Consider the following 23,218-nt stretch of genomic DNA (forward strand, 5'->3'; position numbering starts at 1 on the left):
AAGCAAAAATCTGTTTTTCTTTTAAAAGATTATCAAATTCTCCGTAAACTGAAACATTAAGAAAATGACAGAAATGAATGACAGGCAAGTAGGAACTCTCAAGGGTGTCCTTTGAATCAGAGTGTGTTCTCAGAGATTACACTGCGTTCACCTCTATTTTGTGGACACAAAGCAGCTTAAAATAATTTACAAATTTTCAATTTTTTAAACCATACTAAATTATAAACACTCAAAAGCTTTTAAATAGAAAAATTAGTTCAATGCAGTTTCCTCACTAGAGGACTCGAAAGCCTAACTTATAGATGTCTCAGTAAAAACAAAACACAACAAAAACCAGCCCATTGTTTGGAGAAAGAATGCTTTTAAGTGTTTAAAAAATAAGTAGTCTTTATTTGATAAAAGTATTTGTCTTGGTATGCCCCTATACATAAAGCATAGAAGTAAAAGTGTAAAATGATGTAGGAAGAAACACTGTATTTCAAAGGTAATCTTTATGAGTAAATGTTAAATAAGTTCAGTAAAGACAGTTTTTAAAAACATGGATCTTTAAGTGGAAATTTCTCACTGAAACTTACCCAGTGTTCTCGACATCACAGGCAGAGCAGAGCTCAAAACCAAAATGGACACACAATTTCCAATGATCTGTTATGAGAAACGAGAAAGAATATTGGGCAGTTAAACAGCAGGATGACAATCAAACCCAGTAACATTCTGAGAAATTATTGTGCATTCTAGTTACCTAGTGTACTTTGCCGATTTCTTAATGATACTATTCAGTACAGAATTTTCAAAGAATAACACACTTTTAAAATAAATAAAGTTATATCTGTAAGTTCTAGAAGATGTTTACAGTACCTAGCACAGATATAGTTATAGAATACTTAAATTACTTGACACCTAGATAATGCACTTTACATTACTGATTGCAGCTGTTACTTTCAAAAGGCTCTGCCTGTCAAGCAAAAAATAATTAACATATTGGATACTTCTGACTACATTTTTAAGGCCAGATTATTGCTTAAGATCTCTTTTATCACATCTATTTCTAATGTTAATTGTAAGATTTAAAAAGCACCAGAAATCCAAAACCTCTAAACTTTTGTAATAATGCATCCCATGTTTATTCTTCCATAGTAAATAAGAGGAGTTGAAAATACCAATTAATATTTATGATCACTTAAACTAGATACTAAATATCTCAACTACTTATTAAGTTTAAAGAAATAGCTGTGTGTGTGTATATGTGTGTGTGTGTGTGTGTGTGTGTGTAAAATAACTTCTCCCCTTTAAGTAGGCTAAAAATATAAAATAAAAACAAAACAAGCTTTCAGCTCTTATTAGTTATTCTTCTTTGTCAGCCTACGGGAATATTTTATAAAGATTCAGTCACTATATACGGCAACAGCCTTTTTATTCTGAACCCAATGACATGTTGTGGAAAAAGTCAAATTAGCCTCAGACTACAAAATGTTTCTGAATAGAACTCTTCCGTCTTACTTTAATTATTCAAATTTGAAATACTTTGTCCCTACTACTTGTAGCAACTAAGTTCTTCAGACTTCAAACAAGCTCCCTGAAATACAGTTAGCACAATCCAAGTTACTCATTAGCAATACGTTTTCTTTAGAGGAAAAAGAGTCCTTTCAGGAGCCTTCTATAGCTAGTTAACAAGCTCTGCAGTTCTCCGCATTTACAGTGAATGGACGCCATCCAAATTAAACAGGGTACATCCCTTTCCCACTCACTCAGCATTTTGAAAATCTTCCAGTTTGTGTTTACGCAACTTACAAACAAATACCTATCACTGCAAATGAACCATTCAGAATGACTATTAAATAAAGCAGTCTGTCAGGGAAGGCAAACCAGAGGCCACAGTCACCTAAGATTCTACCTTACCTTTGTCATAGTTGTGTCATCTTTCTTGGGAGTAAAGTTTCCAAAAAATCGAAGGCTATAGAAGCCGACAACAGAGGACACCATAAGATAGCTGTGAGAATCAAGGAAAAAAACTCTCCAACAGAATGCAAGTTTCCTAAGTTCTCGGCAGTCTCCAAAAAGTCTTAAGGCCCATAGGAAAAGCAAAACAAAAAGCCGCTTTAAGTGCTTGAGGAAGACTAACCTGTTGTTTCCTCTTCTAGACAAGTGTCTTAGTAAATAACCACTGCCCCAGAAAACTTGGTATAAAATTTGTGGATAGGCTGAACGTTCAGTTAAAGAAAGGATACAAAATCAAAATGATTTCAAGCGCAGCTCCCACAAAACCAAACGTAGAAAGAGAGGCATTTCCTATTCCAGGCCCCTGGGGTGGGAGAAAGACACTTTTCAGAATTTGATGACACCATTATATTGGTTTCCCTAAAACAGCTGTTTCATAAAATAAGACAGTTGAAATTATGAATGTTTACTACTTTGAAATAACATCTAGACTTTCAAAGGCCAACAAGACATGACATTAGACTGATTTCATCAACAAATTCAGGCACCATGTTAACAATTTTAATAAGCTCAAGAAAAATTACTTATCTCAAATGTAATTTAAGTTACTTGTCAAGATGACATGATTATGCTTACTGTTATAAAATGGGGCAACTTGCCACTTGAGGGAAAAAATCCTGAATAGTTTTGGGAAAGAGTTTTTAAAAACACAATAGAAAAATAAGAATAGGATACATAGCTATCTGAATGCTTACACAATATACAAAGATTACACAATTCAAGTATGTCAAAATTAAGCTAAGAGTAGAAAGAGAGTAAATGTGCATATCCTGTTCCCATACCTGAAAGTTTCCTTTGCCCAAATTTTCCTTGGGAATTCAGAGTTACAAAGGATGTAACTGTTAACACAGATTTTTAAAAAAGTAATGCTATAAATTTTTTCCTAAACAATTATCCCTATCTCAAAAACTATCTTTACCTAGAACTTAAAAAAAACACACAAAAAAGTTACTATTTTTATAATTAGATCTGAAAAAATCATTCCCTACTGAAGTATTTTCAAAGATTACTAATAAAAGAAACTATCTGAATGTTTTACTAGTCAGCACAGATTACATCTAATAGAAACACCAGGGATAATTAAGAATCTACAGTCAGCCCAATAAAAAATAACTTTTTGACAATCTTTTGAAGAAGAAATAAATGATGCTGGTAGAAAGTGATGGGGTTCAAGACACACTACTCCAAAATTTGGGACCTGGTATTTGAGAAAACCTAGGAAGGTCACACACTGATCTGTCTCCTTCTCCTGCGAAGCAGGCCATAAGACCCCCATCCAAGGGTGCCCCCCGCAACCCACCCAGAGGAGAAGCACATGTTTATCTCCAGAGACACGAGGACACCGAGAAGAATATGAACAGGACTTGCTAAATCCCCCCAGTTTATAATCATTAGATCACACCCCTGTCTTCCAATCATACTTCCCACTACTGTCCACTCTTCAACAAACCAGAGCATAAAAGTACACAGCTTTTTCTGTTTCTTTGGTCTTCTTTATTTCTGAAGACCCCTGTGATATGTAAAACTTATCTTAAATAAGTTTGTCAGCTTTTCTCTTATTAATCTTTTGTTATAGGCATCTCAGCCATGAACCTTCCAATAGGTTAGAAAAAGGTATTACTTCTTCTCCCCTACAAAAGCTTATTGATCAACAGAGATAATACTTTGGAATTATGCTATCTCAAGAGAAGCCATGTAGGAAGGATTAAGAGTATCTAATTTTTTTACACAATTATACAGGGATCTCCTATAACGTACAAGTCATTCTCCACTAAGCACTAAGGGGGATGGGTACAAAAATATACTATAGGGCTTGGGACTTGTTTTGTTGGTATAGTAAAATGGGTTACAAGTGACTAGGAAGTCAGTATAGTAAGCGACTTCCTGTTCTATCAGTGGGTTTGGGTATAAAACTAAAGAAAAAGATAAGACTGTACATGGCAAAGGGTAGTTTCTTGTCTGTCTGTAGGATGAGGCACCTGGAGCATGATGGTGGGCTTGTACTCATGGAGAAGAGGCTGTAAGTGAATACAACAATGGCAATAACAGATGGCACAAGGTCCTGGAAAGACTCAGGTGGGGGGATCTGAATCAAGACTATGGCTAAAGGAATTTCATATAGCTAAATGAATTTCAGTAAAATCAAGATAAACTCTGATAAGAAATCTAAAAGGAAATTCCAACACTTGAAAAAAGGCCCTGTCAATCCAAAGTAAAAAATTAGAAACAAAAATCACAGTTTATATTATAAAGGCTCTTTGCATAAAGAAATTCATACAACTTGAAGTATATACATGCACAAAGGTGATTGTTTTCATTTGCTTACTTGAAATACTCAGGGTATAGACATAGAATACTTTTGCAAAAGAAAGACATTTTAAAGGATTTTACTTTACCCTTGTTCCTTTTGGCATTGCTGTTTCATCAACCAACAGGCAAAGAATATTACAAGCCACCAAGAGGACCGAGATGGACTACAAGACAAACAGCAAACTGTCAGCTCTCAAGATTTTTCACCAATACAAAATATTAAAATCTAGGTAACCAAATACACGTTTCAGAATAGAGGGAAAGCAGTCAAGACCAAAACGCTATATATAAAACTAAAGTAATCAGACTACAAACAAGAACTGAAGAAATTCTAAAAGATTCTGCAAGTTATTGTCATTTCAAAGCTTGTGACAAAAGCTGGTAGTATATAGATCCTTTTACTAAGTGATCTCACCAATTGGAAACACACAACTCCACAGACTTAAAAAAGTGGTAAAATATTATCAGAACTAACTTCATAATGTAATTTTCATATTTTATCACAGAATTTAAAGCAGGTTATCTGCAACACCTTGTTTTCTTAATTTTCAATGAAAACAAAGACTGAATTTCCTGCTTTCATGAAGAAACAGATAATCTTCAGAATTTTTTTTAAATTGCCATTAATTTCCATTTTTGCTTTATTGGATTTTCATAAATAAAGGCATAGATGGATTTTAATCCTGTTGATAGAAAACTAGTTTACGAAAAACCATTTAGCTGAGGGAGCTGCCATACTCAAATGCTAAAGTAAATAAAATATAATTTGCTTTTATTTAACTAGGCAAATTAATTCTTACTGTCTCAATAAGAAGGAGAACCATAACAGCAGGATACACCAAATTTCTTTCCCATGCTGAAGCCTTTTTTCGCCTCTCTATTAAAAGGAAAAACAAAATAAAACAAAGTTTTCTCCAAATTAACATTTTCCTTCCATAATGCTATAATCTGTTTTTTACATAATTTCTTTTTAAAAAACATAAATTACTTTTAATTTTCCTCCATAAACTAAAAAAACTAGAGATAGGGCCTTGCTCTGTCACCCAGGCTAGAGCACAATGGTATAGCCGCAGCTCACTGCAACCTCCTAGGCTCAAGTGATCCTCCCATCTCAACCACCCAAGTAGCTGGGACTACAGATACATGCCACCATGCCTGGCTAATTTTTTTATTTATTTTTTGTGGAGACAGGGTCTTGCTATGTTGCCCAGGCTGGTCTTGAACTCCTGGGCTCAAACGATCCTCCCCGCTCAGCTTCCTAACATGCTGAGATTACAGGCACGAACTACGATACCCAGACAAAAATCAGAGTTTTAAAATCAGTTTGCTACATTAAACACCTCAATCCTGTGATGCTTAAATTTCACCTCTGTGAAGACATCTCAATCGTTAAGGAAATATATTGTTGATATACAGCTGACTCTGAAAATACAGACATACAGTAGGCCTTCTATAGCCACAGGTTCTGCAATAATTTTCTACCATATGTGGATTTTGGTACCCATGGGGGTTCTGAAACCAGTCCCCCACGAATACTGAGGGCTATATTTGTATTTCATATAGATCTACATATTGATATATATATATATCTGAATGAATAAAGTTATATGAATAAAAATCCCTTCTATTCTTTTTTTTTTTTTTTGAGATGGAGTCTCGCTCTGTCTCCCAGGCTGGAGTGCAGTGGCACAATCTCGGCTCACTGCAACGTCTGCCTGCCGGGTTCAAGTGATTCTCCTGCCTCAGCCTCCCAAGTAGCTGGGACTACAGGCACATGCCACCAAGCCCGGCTAATTTTTTGTATTTTTAGTAGAGACAGGGTTTCACCATGTTAGCCAGGATGGTCCCGATCTCCTGACCTCGTGATCCACCCACCTCGGCCTCCCAAAGTGCTGGGATTACAGGCGTGAGCCACTGTGCCCAGCCCCCTTCTATTTTCCCAAAGATAAGCACTTCTAGTTTTCTAAAGGCTGGAAGCAAACTAGCATGTGTGTAACTGCAGCCTGAGGAAATAAGGGAGAATGGAGCAGAAGCAATATCTGATAAGACAATGGCCAAGATTTTCCCAAATAGATAAAAGACATCAAGCCACAGTATCATGAAGTGACACATAGATTTCAAGAAAGATAAATACAAAGAAAACCAAATCTAAGCATGTCAGAGTAAAATTGCTAAACAAAGACAAAAGGAAAATCTTTAAAGCCCTTTGAAAGAGCAACAACATGACTTTTAACAAGAAACCAGAAGACAGTAGAACAACATCTTTCCAATGCTGATAGCTACCAAACAAAAATTTTTAGTATGTTTTCCAATAAACAAAAACTGACAGAATCTATTGCCAGCAAACCTGTGTTTTTCAAACAGAAGCTAAATGAACATTAGAAATGTAAAAATAAAAATACAAATCAGGAACATATGAATTAGAATACCAAAGAAACACCACTTCACATCCACTAAGTCAGTAAAAATTTTAAAGTCCAACATTGCCAAGTATAATACTCATGGCCCAGCAGGAATGCAAACTAATATAACTATGTGAGAAAACCATTTGGCTTTATCTACAAAAGTTGCACAGGCACATATACAATGATCTTGTAATTCCATATCTAGTATGTACCCTGAAAAAACATATATACCAAGAGTTACATACCAGAATGATTATAACAACATTATTTGTAATAGCAAAAAACTAGAAGCAAATCTAATATCCACCAACAGCAGGATGACTGAAGTAACTTCAGGAAATATTATTAACAGAAATGAAAATAAATGAACATTGTATTTGATTTTCAAGAACATAACACTGGACTTCCACTTCTGAAGCTGCGGCAACAACAGGGACCAGGTTTGTCATCCAGCTTGAAACAATTAAGAAACCAAAAAGTACACAGATAATCAAACAACAGTTTTCAAGACACTGGACATCTGATCGTGGAAGAACAATGATGCCTGAGACACAGGAAACAAACCACACAAGCCCTTTCTGACCCAGCTTACTGTCTTGAGAGTTTCCAGGCCGTGATGCAGGAAGGAGGAACACAAGCTGAGCCCAGCTCATCCCTTGAGTTGAGAGCATGAAATGGGAATCTGGGGAGACTATGTTAGCTGGAGTCTGTGCAGCAAAGTGCCAGACAGGAGACTGAAGCACAGAAAAAGAACTCCAAGGATCTGCAAAGAGTCACCCTTGAGTATTCAGTAAAGAATTCATAAAAAATTCTCAAGTATATCGGCTCAGGCATGTGAAGAAACAACCCAGGGCTAAAGAAAGAACCACCCCAAAATATGAAAAGAAACAGCACTCAACAATCACAAAAGGCCAAAAATAGTTGCTCTTCCACAAGACAGTACAGAATGTCATCAATCACAGGACATTGGATAGAATCTGTGGAACGGTCTTGCCTGAGCAGTGGGGAATACTTAACCCTAGAGGCAATGATCCCCTGGTCCAGCCTAAAAAGTCTTCAGAACAAGACACAATAATATCAAACTGTTTCCAAGTAACTTAACTGCATTTCAGAACAAAGTTCCTCACTTACACAGCTACTATAAGTGGCCAGGCATCGTGGCTCATGCCTGTAATCCCAGTACTTTGGGAGGCCGACGTGGGCAGAACACTTGAGCCCAGGAGTTTGAGATCAGCATGGCCAACATGGCAAAACCCCAACTCTACCAAAAACACAAAAAATTAGCAAGCTGTGGTGGCATGCACCTGTGGTCCCAGCTACTCAGGAGGCTGAAGTGGGAGGATCACATGAGCCGGGGAGGCAGAGGTTGCAGTGAGTTGAGATCGCACCATTGCACTCTAGCCTGGGCGACAGAGTGAGACTCTGTCTTAAAAAACAAAACAAAACAAAAAAGAAATACTATAAGTGAGGCACCCAACAAGGGTAAAATCTCACCTGACAAGGTAAAATTCAAAATACCTATTTTCTAATCAAAAGTTTCCAGGCATGCAAAGAAGCACGAAAATACCAGTGATTATGAGGGAAAAAAATCAATCAATCAAAACATATCAAGAACTAACACAAATGTTAGAAGTAGCAGACAAAAACATTGTAAGTGTTGTCATAACTATATTCTATATTTTCACAAAGAGGGAGGACACAGATTGAATGTGTTAGAGACACAATAGAAGATACAAAACAGGCCCAAACAGGCCCCCAGAGATGAAAACTGCAGATGGTAGAAAAATAAAAAAAAAGCAAAAACCACTAGATGAGATTAAAGGCAGATTAGACATGCAGAAGATTGGTGAAAGTGAAGACACAGCTATAGACGCTAATCAAAATGAAATACGGCAAGAAAAAAAACTGAAAAATAAAGGAACATCCTTCAGCTATAGCCTAAAATACATGTAACTGGAGTCCCTGAAAAGGGAAGCATGAGGGGAAAAGAAAAAATATTTGGAGAAGTAATGGTCAAAAAATTTCCAAATTAGTTGAAAACTATAACCTCCTAGCTCTAAGAAACATGAAGAAAACTACTCTGAGGCGTATCACAATCAAATTGTTCAAAATCAACAATAAAGACATGTTAAAAGCAGATACGGAAAAAAGACACATTAAAAGATAAGTATGACAGATGACTTGTTGGAAATAATGCAAGTGAGAAGGCAATGGAGCAACATCTTTGAACCTTTGAACCTTTGAAAAGTCATTTTGTATATATATAAAACCAAAAAAAGTGAATAAATGTAAACTTATCCTCTCCCCAAACTGTAAGATAGTCTTTATTAATGATTTTGGGCAGGTCAAAAGTTTTAACATAAAGATTTCATAAATTTTCTAATATTTCAGACTACAGTAAAGTCTTTAATAAGAAACCAAGGCCAATACACAAGTCAAGAAAAAAAAAGTACAATACCTAATTTTGTCTTAAGAGTCTTTACATTTTCAAGTTCTTGTTCCAACTCCATTATGTTGTATTCCACCGATGAAGACAGCCCTGTTCAAAGCAAAAAATATTTAGAAGTAAAACAGAACCCCTAACACTATAGAACAGGTAGCCCTTTAATTAAAATCTAAAATAACACATGGCAAATCCTGCTAATCGAAAATAACAACAAATGTTGCTGTGATTCAGAGGAAAGCACATCCATATATTTACCAATTAAAACTTCTTGCTGATTAAACACTACACGTTTCCACAGAGTGATATAATGGACTATGGAGAGTCAGAAGGGAGAGGGTTGGGATGGAGGCAAGGGATAAAAAACGACATATTGGGTACAACGTATGCTACTCCAGTGACGGGTACATTAAAATCTCAGATCACACCACTATACATCCATGTAACCCAAAACCACCGGTACCACAAAAGCTATTGAAATAAGAATATTAAAAATAAACGCTACATGTTTCCTAGAAAATTTCTTAACGTGGTAAAGTTCTAATTTGATCTATTAATAATCTTTTCTTAATTACAAAAGCAACTTGGGCTTACTATAGAAAGTGAAAAAAATCAAGATCTTCTCTTCTCTATCTCACCTCCTTAAAATGACAATTGTGAACAGCTTGGCTGATGCTTCCATACCTTTCTTCACATTCAGAAGCACATTCACACATACATATGTATCATATGCATGTTTTTTATTACATGTTTTACACGAATGGGGTCAGACCTATTACTTTACCATTTGCTTTCCTAGTCAATTATATGTCCAAGTTGACAGCTGAATAACATTCCATAGTACAGATGTACTACAACTTTATTCCCTTTACACATATTCAAGTTTTCAACTTTTTGCCACTAGAAACAGTGTTGCAATAAACATTCTTGTATGCCCATCCACTACATTTTGGTTCTAATTATTTCTGTAAGACAGATTCCCAAAACTTAGATTGCTGAGTAGGGTATGAACAATATAGAAGGTTACTTCCCCCAAATATTGTAATAATTTAATCTATTGTAATAATTTACATTTCTATCAATAGCTTTGAAAGTATCTATTTTCCAGTATCGTCTTCAGCACTGGATGTTATAACTCTTGAATTCTACCGATGTGATGGGTGGAAAATGTTTTCTTCCTGTTACTTTAACATGCATTTCCCTAAATGTGGTTGGACATATTTCTATGCATTTATCACCTGAATTTTCCCTATTCCTATTTTCTGCTTGTTTCTCTAATGGTGGATCTTCGTATTCTTTATATTTTATCTGTTAAATTCTGAAACAGAGAAATTAAAATACCCACTACAACTGTACTTTAAGTTCTCTCAGTTTTTAAGAGTGGTTTTTTGTGTTTTTTTTTTCATTATGCATTTGTATTTGACTGCTGAGACTGGGAGGTTCTGTTTGCTAAGGTTTTTTTGTTTTTGTTTTTGTTTTTCATCCTAGACTGTTACATCTTCCTTATGAATCATATATTTTATCATTTCATAATGACCCTGTTTGTTAGTCTAATGCCTTTCAACTTAAATTCTGTTTTGTGGATTTTAAGTTCTACTTTCTTTTTGTTTTTACCTATCTTGCTTGCTTACTTACATACATTTATACACACACCTTTCATTTTAATCTTTCTTTTTCTCTTATCCAGCTGAATCTTATTGGAGGTTTCAACTGTATCAGTTAGAGTTCATTGGCTATAGGCAACTGAAATAGACTCACTAGTTAAAACAGAAAAGGAATTCATAAGATAGAACCAGTAGGAAAATTTTCCAGTAAAGAAAGTAGAGCAAATGGGTAGCAGAGAGTTCCAGGTGGCAGAACAGATGGACAGTTTCCTCATATTGTAATAGCTGGGATGACTCAGTCCCGAGTACTCCCAGTCTGTATGTCACTATGAGGAAGAATAAAAGTCTAGGAAGCAGACGTCCTAATGGCATAGCTTAGAGTCACATGTCAGTTTCTTGGAGAGCCGCGAACTTTGATGAGCAGTTCTGCCAATCTCATCTAACCGGGGAAATCCGCAAATCCAAATCAGGTACTTTACTAGAAGAAAGGGCAACAGATGCTTGTAGCAAACATGATAAATACAGGTTGAATAATCCAATCTGATAAACTGTTCTTTAACAGTCAAATTCAGCCCATTTACACTTGGTAAAATATAGAGCTTGCATTCAGTATTATTTAGTATAATAGCTGATTAACTTTATTTTATACTTTCTATACTACTTGTCTTAAGTGATTTTTTTAAAGGTTTTATCTTTATCAAAATGAAGCATGCAAATAGCTCAAAGTGTCAAACACATACGTGGGTTTGCTGTCATGTCTCCTCCCTCCTGAATCCATTTTCCCAAAAGTAGCTGTCCAGCTTGTTCTTCTGGCACTTGTCTTCCTGTTGCAACTTCTGGATTTCCTGCACAAAGCATTCCCACTGTGGCAGGTGAGGACACAAGTGTCTGAGCCACACACCTCTTCACTCCTCCCTTTCTCTCAATATGGCCATAATGCTCATTTTAGCTAGATTGATATTCAATGTCTACATTATTATAACAACCAAAATGCCTATCCACATAGCAAACTATGACCATCTTTCCTTCTTTCCTTAACATTCTTCCCACCCCCAGAATTAGCAATAACTTTTCTTTTACTTAATTTTCTATGTACTTAACACAAATTCAAACCCAAAACATCCTGCCAAAGGTCTTTATTTTCTCCTGTTTTTTCTATTCCTCAGTTATACTATCAACTTCATTTTCTTGAAGAAATTTCCCCCAGTGTCTTTAGACCTGCCCACCCCAGATGGACTGCCCTCTGTGCCTCCTGCACCCTTTCACCCCGGGACTGCCTGCCCGCGTCTCCTGTGGAGCATCTCGTTTCCTACACAGCCCGTATCTTTTCTTGATTTACTCCCTTGCTTAGATGGTGTGTATCCTCCAGTGGCTTGCTAAGAAAAGGTGAATGTGAGGTAAATTTTTAAAGACTATACAAGTCTGAATACTGTACCTTTGCTCTTACATTATAGTTTGATTAAGTATAAAAAATCAAGGTAAAAACTAATTCTCCTTCAGAATTCTGAAGGCATTGCTTCATTGTCTTCCTGCTTCTAGATTTGCTTTTGAGAAGTCTGAAGCTATTCTTATTCCTGTCTTTTTGAATGTGAGCTGCTTGTCATTTCCCTTTTAAACTATGTAGGATCTTTGTCCCCAGTGTTCTTGATGAGAGTCCATTTTCATGTATTGTGTTGGGCACTAGATGATCCCTTTCAATCTCCAAATTCATGTCCTTTAGATCTGGGAAATCTTCATTTTGTCATTTCCTCCACCACATTTTCTCTCCTCAATTTGGAACTCCTCTAAGTTGGACACTGGATCTCCTGAGCTGGTTCTCTAATATTCTTAACTATTCTCTCCTATTTTACCTATTTTTGCCATTTTGACCTATCTTCTGGAAAAGTTCTTTATCTTCCAATCTTTTTGCTATGTTATTTCTAAATTTCAAGGATCCTTTTCTGCTCACTGAATATCCCATTTTTATGGAACCTGGTCTTTCTCATGAATGTCATCTCTATCTCTGCCAGGATATTGACGGATTTGTTTTGAGACATTCTTCTCCCATGCATATTTCATCTCCTCCAAGCTCTCCTGTTTGATGCATATGGGAGGCTTTCCTTGGATATGTGGTGAGCCTTAGTTGTCTGCTCATATTTAAGACTGAAGCAGTAGGAGGGCGGAGCAAGATGACCAAATAGAAACCTCTACCGATTGTCCCTGCTGCAGGAGCACCAAATTTTAACAACTACATACAAAATAGCACTGTCATGAGAACTAAAAACCAGGTGAGCACTCACAGTACCTGGTTTTAACTTCATACAGCTGAAAGAGGCACTGAAGAGGGTAGAAAAGACAGCCTTGAATTGCCGATGCCAACCCCTCTTCCATCCCCCAGCAGCGGCCGTGTAGTGTGGAGAGAGAATCTGTGTACTTGGGGGAGGGAGAGCACAACAAATGGGGGACATAGAATTGCACCAATGCTGCCCTGTCACAGCAGACAGTAAAGCTGTGCTGGGCTCAGCCACTGCATGTCCACAGAAGGAGCACGTGGACCAGCCCTAGCCAGAAAGAAATTCCCCATCCCAGTGGTCAAAACTTGAGCTTCTCAGCAAGCCTCACCACAACGGGCTACAGTGCTCTGGGGTCCTAAGTAGACTTGAAAAGCAGTCTAGGACACAAGAACTGCAATTCCTAGGCAAGTCCTGCTGCTGGGCTGGGCTTAGAGCCAGTGGACTAGGGCAGCATGTACCAGACACAGTGGCTAAGGGAGAGGTTGCACCACCTCTCCACCAACCCCAGGCAGCAGAGCTCACAGCAAGGAAAGTGACTCCTTCCTTCTGCTCGAAGAGAGGAAAGTAAAAAGAACTTTGTCTTGCATTTTGGATACCAGCTCAGCCACAGTACAATAGGGTACTGGGCACAGTCATGAGGGCCCCATTCTAGGCCCTAGCTTCTGGATGACATTTCTAGACACACCCTGGGCCAGAAGGGAACTGGCTACCTTGAAGTGGGGGACTCAGTTCTGGAAGGATCCATCACCTACTGACTAAAGAGCCCTTGGGCCCCAAAGATCCAGGAGTGACATATAGCTAGTATGCCATGGGCCTTGCTTGGGAAGACTCTGAGACGTGCTGGCTTCAGGTCTGATGCAGCATATTCCCAGCTGTGGTGGCTACACTGAAAGACTCCTTCTGCTTGAGAAAAGCAGAAGGAAAAGTAAAGAGTACTTTGTCTTGCAGCTTAGGTACTAGCTTGGCCACAGTGGGGTAGAGTATCAGGTGGGCTCTTGGGGCCCCCGAAACCAGGCCTAGGTTATTGAACAGCATTTCTAGACCTGCCCTGGGACAGAGGGGAGCCCACTGCCCTGCAGGGTGAGTCCCAGGCCTGGCAACTTTCACCACAAGCTGACTGCAGAGCCTCTGGACATTAAGTGACCACTGGCAGTGGCCTGGCAGAACTCCCCATGGGCTGGCAGTGGTAGGAGCAGGGAAGAATAGGAAGGTCTTCGTCTTGTGGTTTGAGGGTCAGTTTAGCTGCAGTAAAACGGAACACCAACTAGATTTCTAAAGTTTCTGACTTCAAACTCTGCCTCCCAGACAGCATCTCTGGACCTGCCCTGGGTCTGAGGGAACTTTTTACCCTGAAGGTTAGGACACAAACCTGGCTGGCTTCCCCCACTACTAATCGTAGAGCCCTAGGGCCTTGAGAGAACACAGGCAGTAGCCAAGCAATGTTTACAGTGGGCTTTGAGTGAGACGTAGTGCTGTGCTGGCCTCAGGTCTCACCCAGCGTAGTCCCAGTGTTGGTGGCCACAGGAGTGCTTGCATCACCCCAACTCAGCTCTAGGAAGCTCAGCACACAGAGATGCCATTTGTTTGGAGAAAGTAAAGGAAGAAAACAAGAGTCTCTTCCTGGTAATCCAGAGAATTCTTCTGGATCTTATCTAAACCCACTGAGGCATTAGTCTGCAAGAACCACAGCATTATTGGGCTTGAGGCCCAAGTTCCTTTGAATATCCGGAAAGCCTTCCCAAGAAAGACAGGCACATACAAGCCCAGACTGTGAAGACTACAATAAATACTTAACTCTTCAATGCCCAGACACTGACGAATATCCACAAGCGTCAAGACCATCCAGGAAAACATGACCTCACCAAACAAACTAAATGAGGCACCAGGGACCAATCCTGGAGAAAAAGAAATATATAACCTTTCAGACAGAATTCAAAATGGCTGTTTTGAGGAAACTCAAAGAAGTTCAAGATAATACAGAGAAGAAATTCAGAATTTTATCAGATAAATTTAACAAAGAGATTGAAATAATAAAAAAGAACCAAGCAGAAATTGTAGAGTTGAAAAATGCAACTGACAAACTGAAGAATGCATCAGTCTCTTAATAGCAGAACTGATCAAGCAGAAGAAAGAACTGGTGAGCTTGAAGACAGGCTGTTTGAAAATACATAGTGGAGACAAAAGAAAAAAGAATCAAAAAGAATGAAGCATGCCTACGATAGCTAGAAAATAGCCTAAAAGGAGCAAATCTAAGAGTTATTGGAAGCAAAGAGGAGGCAGAGAGAGAGAGGTAGGAAGTTTATTCAAAGGGAGAATATTAGAGAACTTCCCAAACCTACAGAAAGATATCAACATTTAAGAACAAGAAGGTTATAGAACACCAAGTAGATTTAACTCAAAGACAACTACCTCAAATAATCAAACTCTCAAAGGTCAAGGATAAAGAAAGGACCCCAAAAGCAGCAAGAAAGATAAAAGAAACAAGTAACATCCAATGGCACTCCAATCCACCTGGCAGCAGACTTTTCAGTGGAAACCTTGCAGGCCAGGAGAGAGTGGCATGACATGTATAAAGTGCTGAGGGAAAAACACTTACACCCTAGAATAGTATATCTGGTGAAAATATCCTTCAAGCATGAAGGAGAAATAAAGACTTTCCCAGACAAACAAAAGCTGAGGCATTTCATCAACACTAGACTTGTCCTACAAGAAATGCTAAAGGGAGTTCTTCAATAGGAAAGAAAAGAATGTTAATGAGCCATAAGAAATCACCTGAAGATACAAAACTCACTGGTAATATAAGTAAACACAGAAAAACACAGAATATTATAACACTGTAATTATGGTGTGTAAACTACTCTTATCGTAAGTAGAAAGATTAAATGACGAACCAATCAAAAATAATAACTACAACAACTTTTCAAGACACAGACAGTACAGTAAGACATAAAAAGAAACAACAAAAAGTTTAAAAGTGTGGCGACGAAGTTAAAGTGTAGAGTCTGTATTAGTTTTCTTTTTGCTTGTTTGTTTTTGCAATGTGTTAAGTTGCCCTCAGTTTAAAATATGGGTTATAGGATAGTATTTGCATGCCTCATGATAACATCAAATTGAAAAACATACAATGGATACTCAAAAAATAAAAAGCAAGAAATTAAATCCTACCACCAGAGAAAATAACTTTCACTAAAAGGAAGACAGGAAGGAAAGAAGAGAAGACTATACAAAACAACCAGAAAAGAAGTAACAAAATGGCAGGAGGAAGTCCTTACTTATCAATAATAACACTGATCGTAAATGAACTAAACACTCCAATTAAAAGACATAGTGATTCAATGGATAAAAAAGCAAAACCCAATTATCTGTTGCCTAAAAGAAATACACGTTACCTATACAGATACGAATAGATTGAAAATAAAGGCATAGAAAAAGATATTCCATGCTAATGCAAACAAGAAAAGTACAGGAGTAGCTATACTTATATCAGACAAAATAGATTTCAAGACAAGAAATGTAAGAAGAGACACAGAAGGTCACTACATGATGATAAAGGGGTCAATTCTGCAAAAGGGTATAACAATTGTAAAGATATATGTACCAATGGAGCATCCAGATATATAAAGCAAATATTATTAAAGCTAAAGAGAAAGACCTCAATACAATAACAGCTAGAGCCTTCAACACCCCACTTTCAGCATTGGATAGATCTTCCAATAACAGAAAATCAAAAAGAAACATCAAACTTAATCTGTACTGTAGAACAAATGGACCTAATAGATATTTACAGAACATTTCATCTAATGGATATCAGAATAAACATCCTTCTCCTCAGCACATGGATCATTCTCAAGGACAGACCATATGTTAGGTCACAACACAAGTCTTAAAACATTCAAAAAATTGAAATAATGTCAAGTATCTTCTCTGGCCATAATGGAATAAAACAAAAAATCAACAAGAGGAATTTTCAAAACGATACAAACACATGGAAATTAAACAAAATGCTCCTGAATGACCAGTGGGTCAATGAAGAAATTAAGGGGTAAATTGAAAACTTTATTGAAACAAATGATAATGGAAGCACAACATACCCAAACCTACAGGATGCAGCAAAAGCAGTACTAAGAGGGAAGTTTATAGCTACAGGTGTCTATATAAAAAAAGAGAAAAAACTTCAAATAATCTAATGATGCATCTTAAAGAATTAGAAAAGCAAGATCAAACCAAACCCAAAATTAATAAAAGAAATAATAAAGATCAAAGCAGAAAATAAATAAAATTGAAATGAAGAATACAAAAGATCAATGAAACAAAAAGTTGTTTAGAAAAGTTGACAAAACTTTAGCCAGACCAAGAAAAAAAAGAGAAGATCCAAATAAAATCAGAGATGAAAAAGAAGACATTACAACTGACGTCACAGAAATTCAAAGGACGGTTAGTAGTTACTGTGAGTAATTACATGTCAATACACTGGAAAATCTAGAAAAAAATGGACAAATTTCTAGACACATACAACCTACCAAGATTGAACCACGAAGAAATCTAAAACCTAAACAGATCATTAATAAGTAACGAGATCAAACCTGTAATAAAAAGTCTCCCAATAAAGAAAACCCCAGGACCTGGTGGCTTCACTGCTGAAGTCTACCAAACATTTAAAAAAGAACTAATACCAATCCTATTCAAACTACTCTGAAAAACAGAGGAGGAGGAAATACTTCCAAACTCATGTTAAGGGGCCAGTAATACCCTGATACCAAGACACATCAAAGAAAGCAAACTACAGACCAACATCTCTGATGAATATTGATGCAAAAGTCCTCAACAAAATACTAGCAAACCGAATTCAACAATACATTAAAAAGATCATTCATGATGAAGTGGGATTTATCCAAGATGCAAGGATGGTTCAACATATTCAAATCAACCAATGTGATACATCATATCAATGGAATGAAGGACAAAAACCATATGATCATTTCATTTGATACTGAAAAGCATTTGATAAAATTCAACATCCCTTCATGATGCAAACCTTTAGAAAATTGGTACCTTGGATGGAGCGAAAATATATGGGGATCAAACCATTATATAAACAGGATTTCCAATCAATTCTCTTATGAAGTAGCTCACTCTACTTCATCTGGTGGTGCCACTTTTTGAGACTTTTGGGGATTCTGGGGTATAAATTTATAAATCAAGCACAAATGACTTAGGATTTAGCTTCCTTGGGTCTGTGAAACTGGTTACTCAAGTCCGCTAAATTTTCTCAGGTCTTCTAAATTCCAAAATTTTATTGTGATTTTCTCCTCTCAACTCATCATCTTTTTAGGTTTATGCCTCTCTGAACCTCAGTGTTTTCATCCGTAAAAGGGGGTGTATCTATTAGGACACTATATACTGAATCAGAAAACTAAACCTAAAGTAGCTTAAAAATGAGGAAATAATTTCATATAATGAGAAGTTTAGACACAGAGCAAACTTCAAAGAGGATTTTCCAGCAGCTCAACAGTGACATCAAGGGACTAAAAGTACTGCCATCCTCAAGGTGACAGGAAGACTGGTGCTCTTTCTCTTTTTATGTAACTTTGTAATTTCTGCTCATTATATTTGCTCTTTATTTCTTCATTTTCTTCTTTCCCAGCTAGTGAAACTTTAGTTTATCCTTTTTGCCCATGTTAATTTGGCAGTTCAATGGTTACTTTCACATTTTTAATACTCATACTTAGATATACTTTTCATTATAATATCAGCATCGCACAGTCCTAGCCCTACAGGGATGCTTTTCTGAGTAACTTACCCCACACCAAAGTGAAACTCTCACAACGCTTTAATCATTCTCTCACTGCTGCCCACCCATGCCCCCAACTCCTGGATCTTGCTGCGACAGTTTTAACAATATTTAGTTCAAGACTGTTACCAAATGTTTCTTTCAATATGGAAGTTAGAATAGTGCTTGGCATAAATTAGGTGCTCAATATACAGATATAAAATGAACGAATGAGGGAATGCATAACAGATGAATGACATCTTTGGGAATATATGAATTTTTTTTTTTTTTAAGAGACAGGGTCTCACTTTATTTTACTGCCCAGGCTGGACTCGAACTTCTGGGCTCGAGCTTATACTCCCACCTCCCGAGTAGCTGGGACTATAGGTGCATGCCACCACACTCAGCTGAGTTTTTAACTGCAGTCTTTATTCCTCCCTTACAACTATGGGTACTATTCAGCAACCAGTAGCAGGTTGCAAATGGGAAGCTTGATGTTGATCTCTCTCTTCTTTGTCTGGAATTTTTCTATGTGAAAGTTTGTAAGGGCTTTTTCTTTTTCCATTGTTCTTGGAATTCAGGAATCTTACAAACTAAATCCAACTCTTTTTGATTTTCTATTGAATAATCTTGCCTAGGAGTGTGTGGCCTTTTAACCTGAACTCAAGTCTTTCTTAAGCTCATTGATATTTTCTTCTATTTTTTATTTACCTACTTTTCCTAGTTGTTCTTTTCTCTCCTTTTAGATGCCTATTATTTACATTCAGTATCTTAGCTCTGCACTTCACGTCTATTTTTCATTAATACTTTCCTTCTTTTTGTACTTTTGGTGTGTGACACAAAATAGTTCTTCCCCTTGATTCTGCAAGATGATTAATTCAATTTTTGAAGGACTATATTAGTATGCTATTGCTGCTGCTACAAATTATCATAAAGTTTCTGGCTTAAAACAACATAAATTTATTGCCTTACAGTTCTGGAAGTGAGAAATCCTAAAATCAAAGTGTTAGCAGGACTATAATCCTTCTGGAGACTCTAGGGGAGAAATCATTTCCTTGTCTTTTCTAGCCCTTGAGGGCCACCTGAATTCTTTGGCTCATGGTCCCTTCCTTGAGTCACTCCAACCTCTTCTTCCATTACCAATGTCTCCTTCTCTGACCATCTCAGCCTTCACTTATACCAACTCTTGTGAGTACAGTGGGCCCACTACATAATCCAGAATAATCTCAAGATCCTTTACTTCATCCCATATGCAAAGTCACCTTTGCCATGTAAGGTAACATATTCACAAGGTCTGGGGATTAGGACTTGGACATCTTTAGGAAACCATTATTCTGACTACCACAAAGACTATTTCTTTTTTTGTTTGTCTATTAAGCTTTTTATTTTTTTCAAGTTCTCGGCATCAGTCTTTTTCTGTTCTAATGACATTTCCTTGGACATTCTTACTACTTTTGAGGATTAGGTATGAATTCTTATTTGTCTCTCCCATTAATTGTTAACTCAAGTGGGAACCACTTGTTCTAGATATTCATCTTGGTCTTCTTCACTGAACCTTAAACAACTGGTAATTTTTCTCTATCCACCTCTGTTGTTCCCTTCATCTCTAATCAGGTCAGACACTCCCTCAAACAGTGACAAACCAGCTAAAAGGTACAGCAATTCAATTATGTTCCTAGGGGCTAGGGACCAACTGGCCAGAAAAACTGATTTAGGAGGAGGAAACCTCGCTGGGTCTCTCTAGGTGCAAAGAGTGGTCCTTTCTCAAAGGGAGAGACTGAAAGGAGGATTCAGAACAGCAACGCAAGGCCAGCAAGATCAGACAAACCTTTGCAACACAGGGGCAAATGCAATCTCACTAATGGAATTCAGAGGACTCTTTTTCTAAGCCCCTTTGGGGAATCACAAAATTCCAGTCTTATCCCAGGTTTCTAGGAGAAGTAAATCCCATTCCCTTTGCAGCTCCTTGCTCACTTCTGCCCATCACTGAAGAGACAGCAATCGAACACCCTCTCTTTCGAAGAACCTGAGATCTCAAATCCACTGAAACGTTTTATAGTATTTTCAGAGTTCATGAGTTTTATCACTTTACTTGTTAATATGTAATTGATATATTTATGAGAGGAGGGATAAAGCTAGTACAGAAATATTCTGGTAATGTGACACAAGCTACTAAACTTTGATTACAAAGTTAGTTTTGAGTTTGAGTTTCTGGCAGCCACAGCAAAAGGGGAAGCAATTAAGTTACATAACGAATGAGTATTTCCATATAATGTGATTTACAGAAAGACAGCACAGCTCTGTAAGATTTTCAGGTGTCTTTGAATCAAAGTTTAAACTACATAATAGTCTTAGTAATAAATATATTTTACTTTTATCTCCATTCTTTATCAATTAAACTGTATATCTGTAATTAATGCTCATTTAACTTCTATATCTCATTGACTGGAAATTCAATTCCAAACTACATTCATTCCCCATCCATGCAAAGATTTATTATTCTGGTAACCAGTTGAAGGCTAGAAAAAATAAGCTCATGAGTATTTAGAATTTCAAATGAGAATGGACATCAGAATAGGAAGTATTCCTGATGCCAATTTGAAATTCAGTGAAAAGACAAAAATGCCTACTTTGTGGGTATGTTTACAGAGCTCAATACAAATGTCTAGACCACTCAATGTATGATTCTTCAAAGGAAAATAACTAAAATGGCATTTCTGAAATGCTGTGCTTTTATTTGCAGGTGATATAACACTAGGCACACAATAGGTAATTAATAAATACTGACTGACTTGCATATAAAAATCAAAACTACATTCTTGTCCTCAAATAAATCATACTTTTATTAAATGACTAGATTCATCTGGGATGACACATTATTCAAGGACAAGACCACTCTTTATTATAACAGAGCAATACCTAAGGGAGAAATGTAAGCTTTTTTGAATAAATATTTCATTATAAATGACCAGAAGGAAACAATGACTATCGTAAGAAATTATGACATACTGCAAACAAATACTGAGGCATTATGTGGATTTAAGTTATACCAAAAATTTAAAATATCCCGAGGAACTGCATTATCATTACTTTATTTCCAAATGAATCTAAAATGTCCAGTGTCAGCATTGTCTAGTCAATAAGTCAAACTGGTAGACAAAACCTGTTTAGACAAGTCACAAGAAATAAAAAGGGATTCTCCAAGAAAACCACAAAGCAGCTCATTTAAGGTCAATTTAATGGTATTATTCTGTTTTTCTTCCAGCCCCAACATAAGATTTCACTACCTCAAAGGAAATTGTAAGAGTATCTATTTGCATTCCCCTTAGGTGATTGGCAGTTCAACACCAATTAGTTCAAAATTACACTGTTAACTAACATGCAATAAAAACAACACCTTTCATCTTTCTTACATAGGTAAGAATAACTTCAGAGCCAATAACTTTGATCAAGTAAGTATTTTTGATCCTGCCCCACCCGTCTCTTTGGATTCAGGAAAACTAATAGCTGAAGGCAACTTTTCCCAGCTTTATTCTTAAGCTGAAAAACTAGTGTGGTATTAAAAATATTTTGCTTCCAAGATAACAGAATTTCCCAAAGTCCAGTATTTATTCAATAACTAAGCTGTCCTTACAACTTTCTTAATATATAAGACAGCCTTCATATATAAAAGGAGAGGTACTAAGTATTTAACTTAAAATATAAAATGTATTTTTAAAAACAAATACAAATTTCCAATTAGATCTGCAAGCCCTTCAAATAATTGATGCAATACAATTATCTCCCTAAACAATTCAGTGTCCTAAACTTAGTCTCATAATGAATACTATTTGGAAGTAGATACCTCTAACATAAACAGATTGATGTTACATTTAACTTTTAATTTACCATATAACCAAAAAAAAGTTTGATTAGAAAATATTATCCAAGAAGCTCTTTAAAAATTTGATTATACTTATTACTTTAAATTTGACCAAAGTGATCTCTATCACAAAGAATGTGAGGTCACTCAAATACTATAAATTATTTCTAATCACTTAGACAAACAACTTTGTTGTTAAAGCCCAAATCTCCTAATATCACAGAGCAAACAGTTTCCATCTCTCTAAGCAAACACTACTTACTGTACACCACAGAGCCAATGCTGATTAGGCAAACTCCAGAAAGCATGTGAAAACTGAAGCCAGGACATTCAAATCTCTAATGTATCTATTTCAGCATGAACTAACACTGTTACTATCTACAAAGGAGAGAGTCAGCCCATACACTCGAAAACTCTGTATCTATGTCTATTCCACTTGCAATGCTAATAATTATTAAAATAATAGTTTCTTTTTACTTCTGACATATCCACAAAAATATGGCTATTGACCTAGTAATGTGAGACTTTTGAGATCCAACAAAACTGTGAAAATGCA

At 36.7% G+C, this 23,218-nt stretch overlaps 1 protein-coding gene across 28 annotated transcripts in view; it reads right to left on the minus strand.

Moving 5' to 3' along the window:
• The window catches only part of LMBR1 (limb development membrane protein 1), a 209,937-nt gene that overhangs the window by 42,423 nt on the left and 144,296 nt on the right, over positions 1 to 23,218 (minus strand). For 9 of the 28 annotated variants that reach the window (XM_054655410.2, XM_054655413.2, XM_054655408.2 and 6 more), the window contains 8 exons: positions 11,498 to 11,620; positions 9,169 to 9,249; positions 7,303 to 7,473; positions 5,106 to 5,182; positions 4,392 to 4,469; positions 2,226 to 2,299; positions 1,897 to 1,987; positions 576 to 642 (listed from right to left, as the gene is read on the minus strand). In XM_054655410.2, the coding sequence (XP_054511385.2) occupies positions 576 to 642; positions 1,897 to 1,987; positions 2,226 to 2,299; positions 4,392 to 4,469; positions 5,106 to 5,182; positions 7,303 to 7,473; positions 9,169 to 9,249; positions 11,498 to 11,620 (762 nt within the window). The remainder of the gene's footprint in view (positions 1 to 575; positions 643 to 1,896; positions 1,988 to 2,225; positions 2,300 to 4,391; positions 4,470 to 5,105; positions 5,183 to 7,302; positions 7,474 to 9,168; positions 9,250 to 11,497; positions 11,621 to 23,218) is intronic. The other 19 variants (XM_009444432.5, XM_001148120.8, XM_024358143.3 and 16 more) reach the window with 5 other exon arrangements.

Source organism: Pan troglodytes, chromosome 6 (assembly GCF_028858775.2).
Source record: "Pan troglodytes isolate AG18354 chromosome 6, NHGRI_mPanTro3-v2.0_pri, whole genome shotgun sequence".
NCBI classification, from domain to species: Eukaryota; Metazoa; Chordata; class Mammalia; order Primates; family Hominidae; genus Pan; species Pan troglodytes.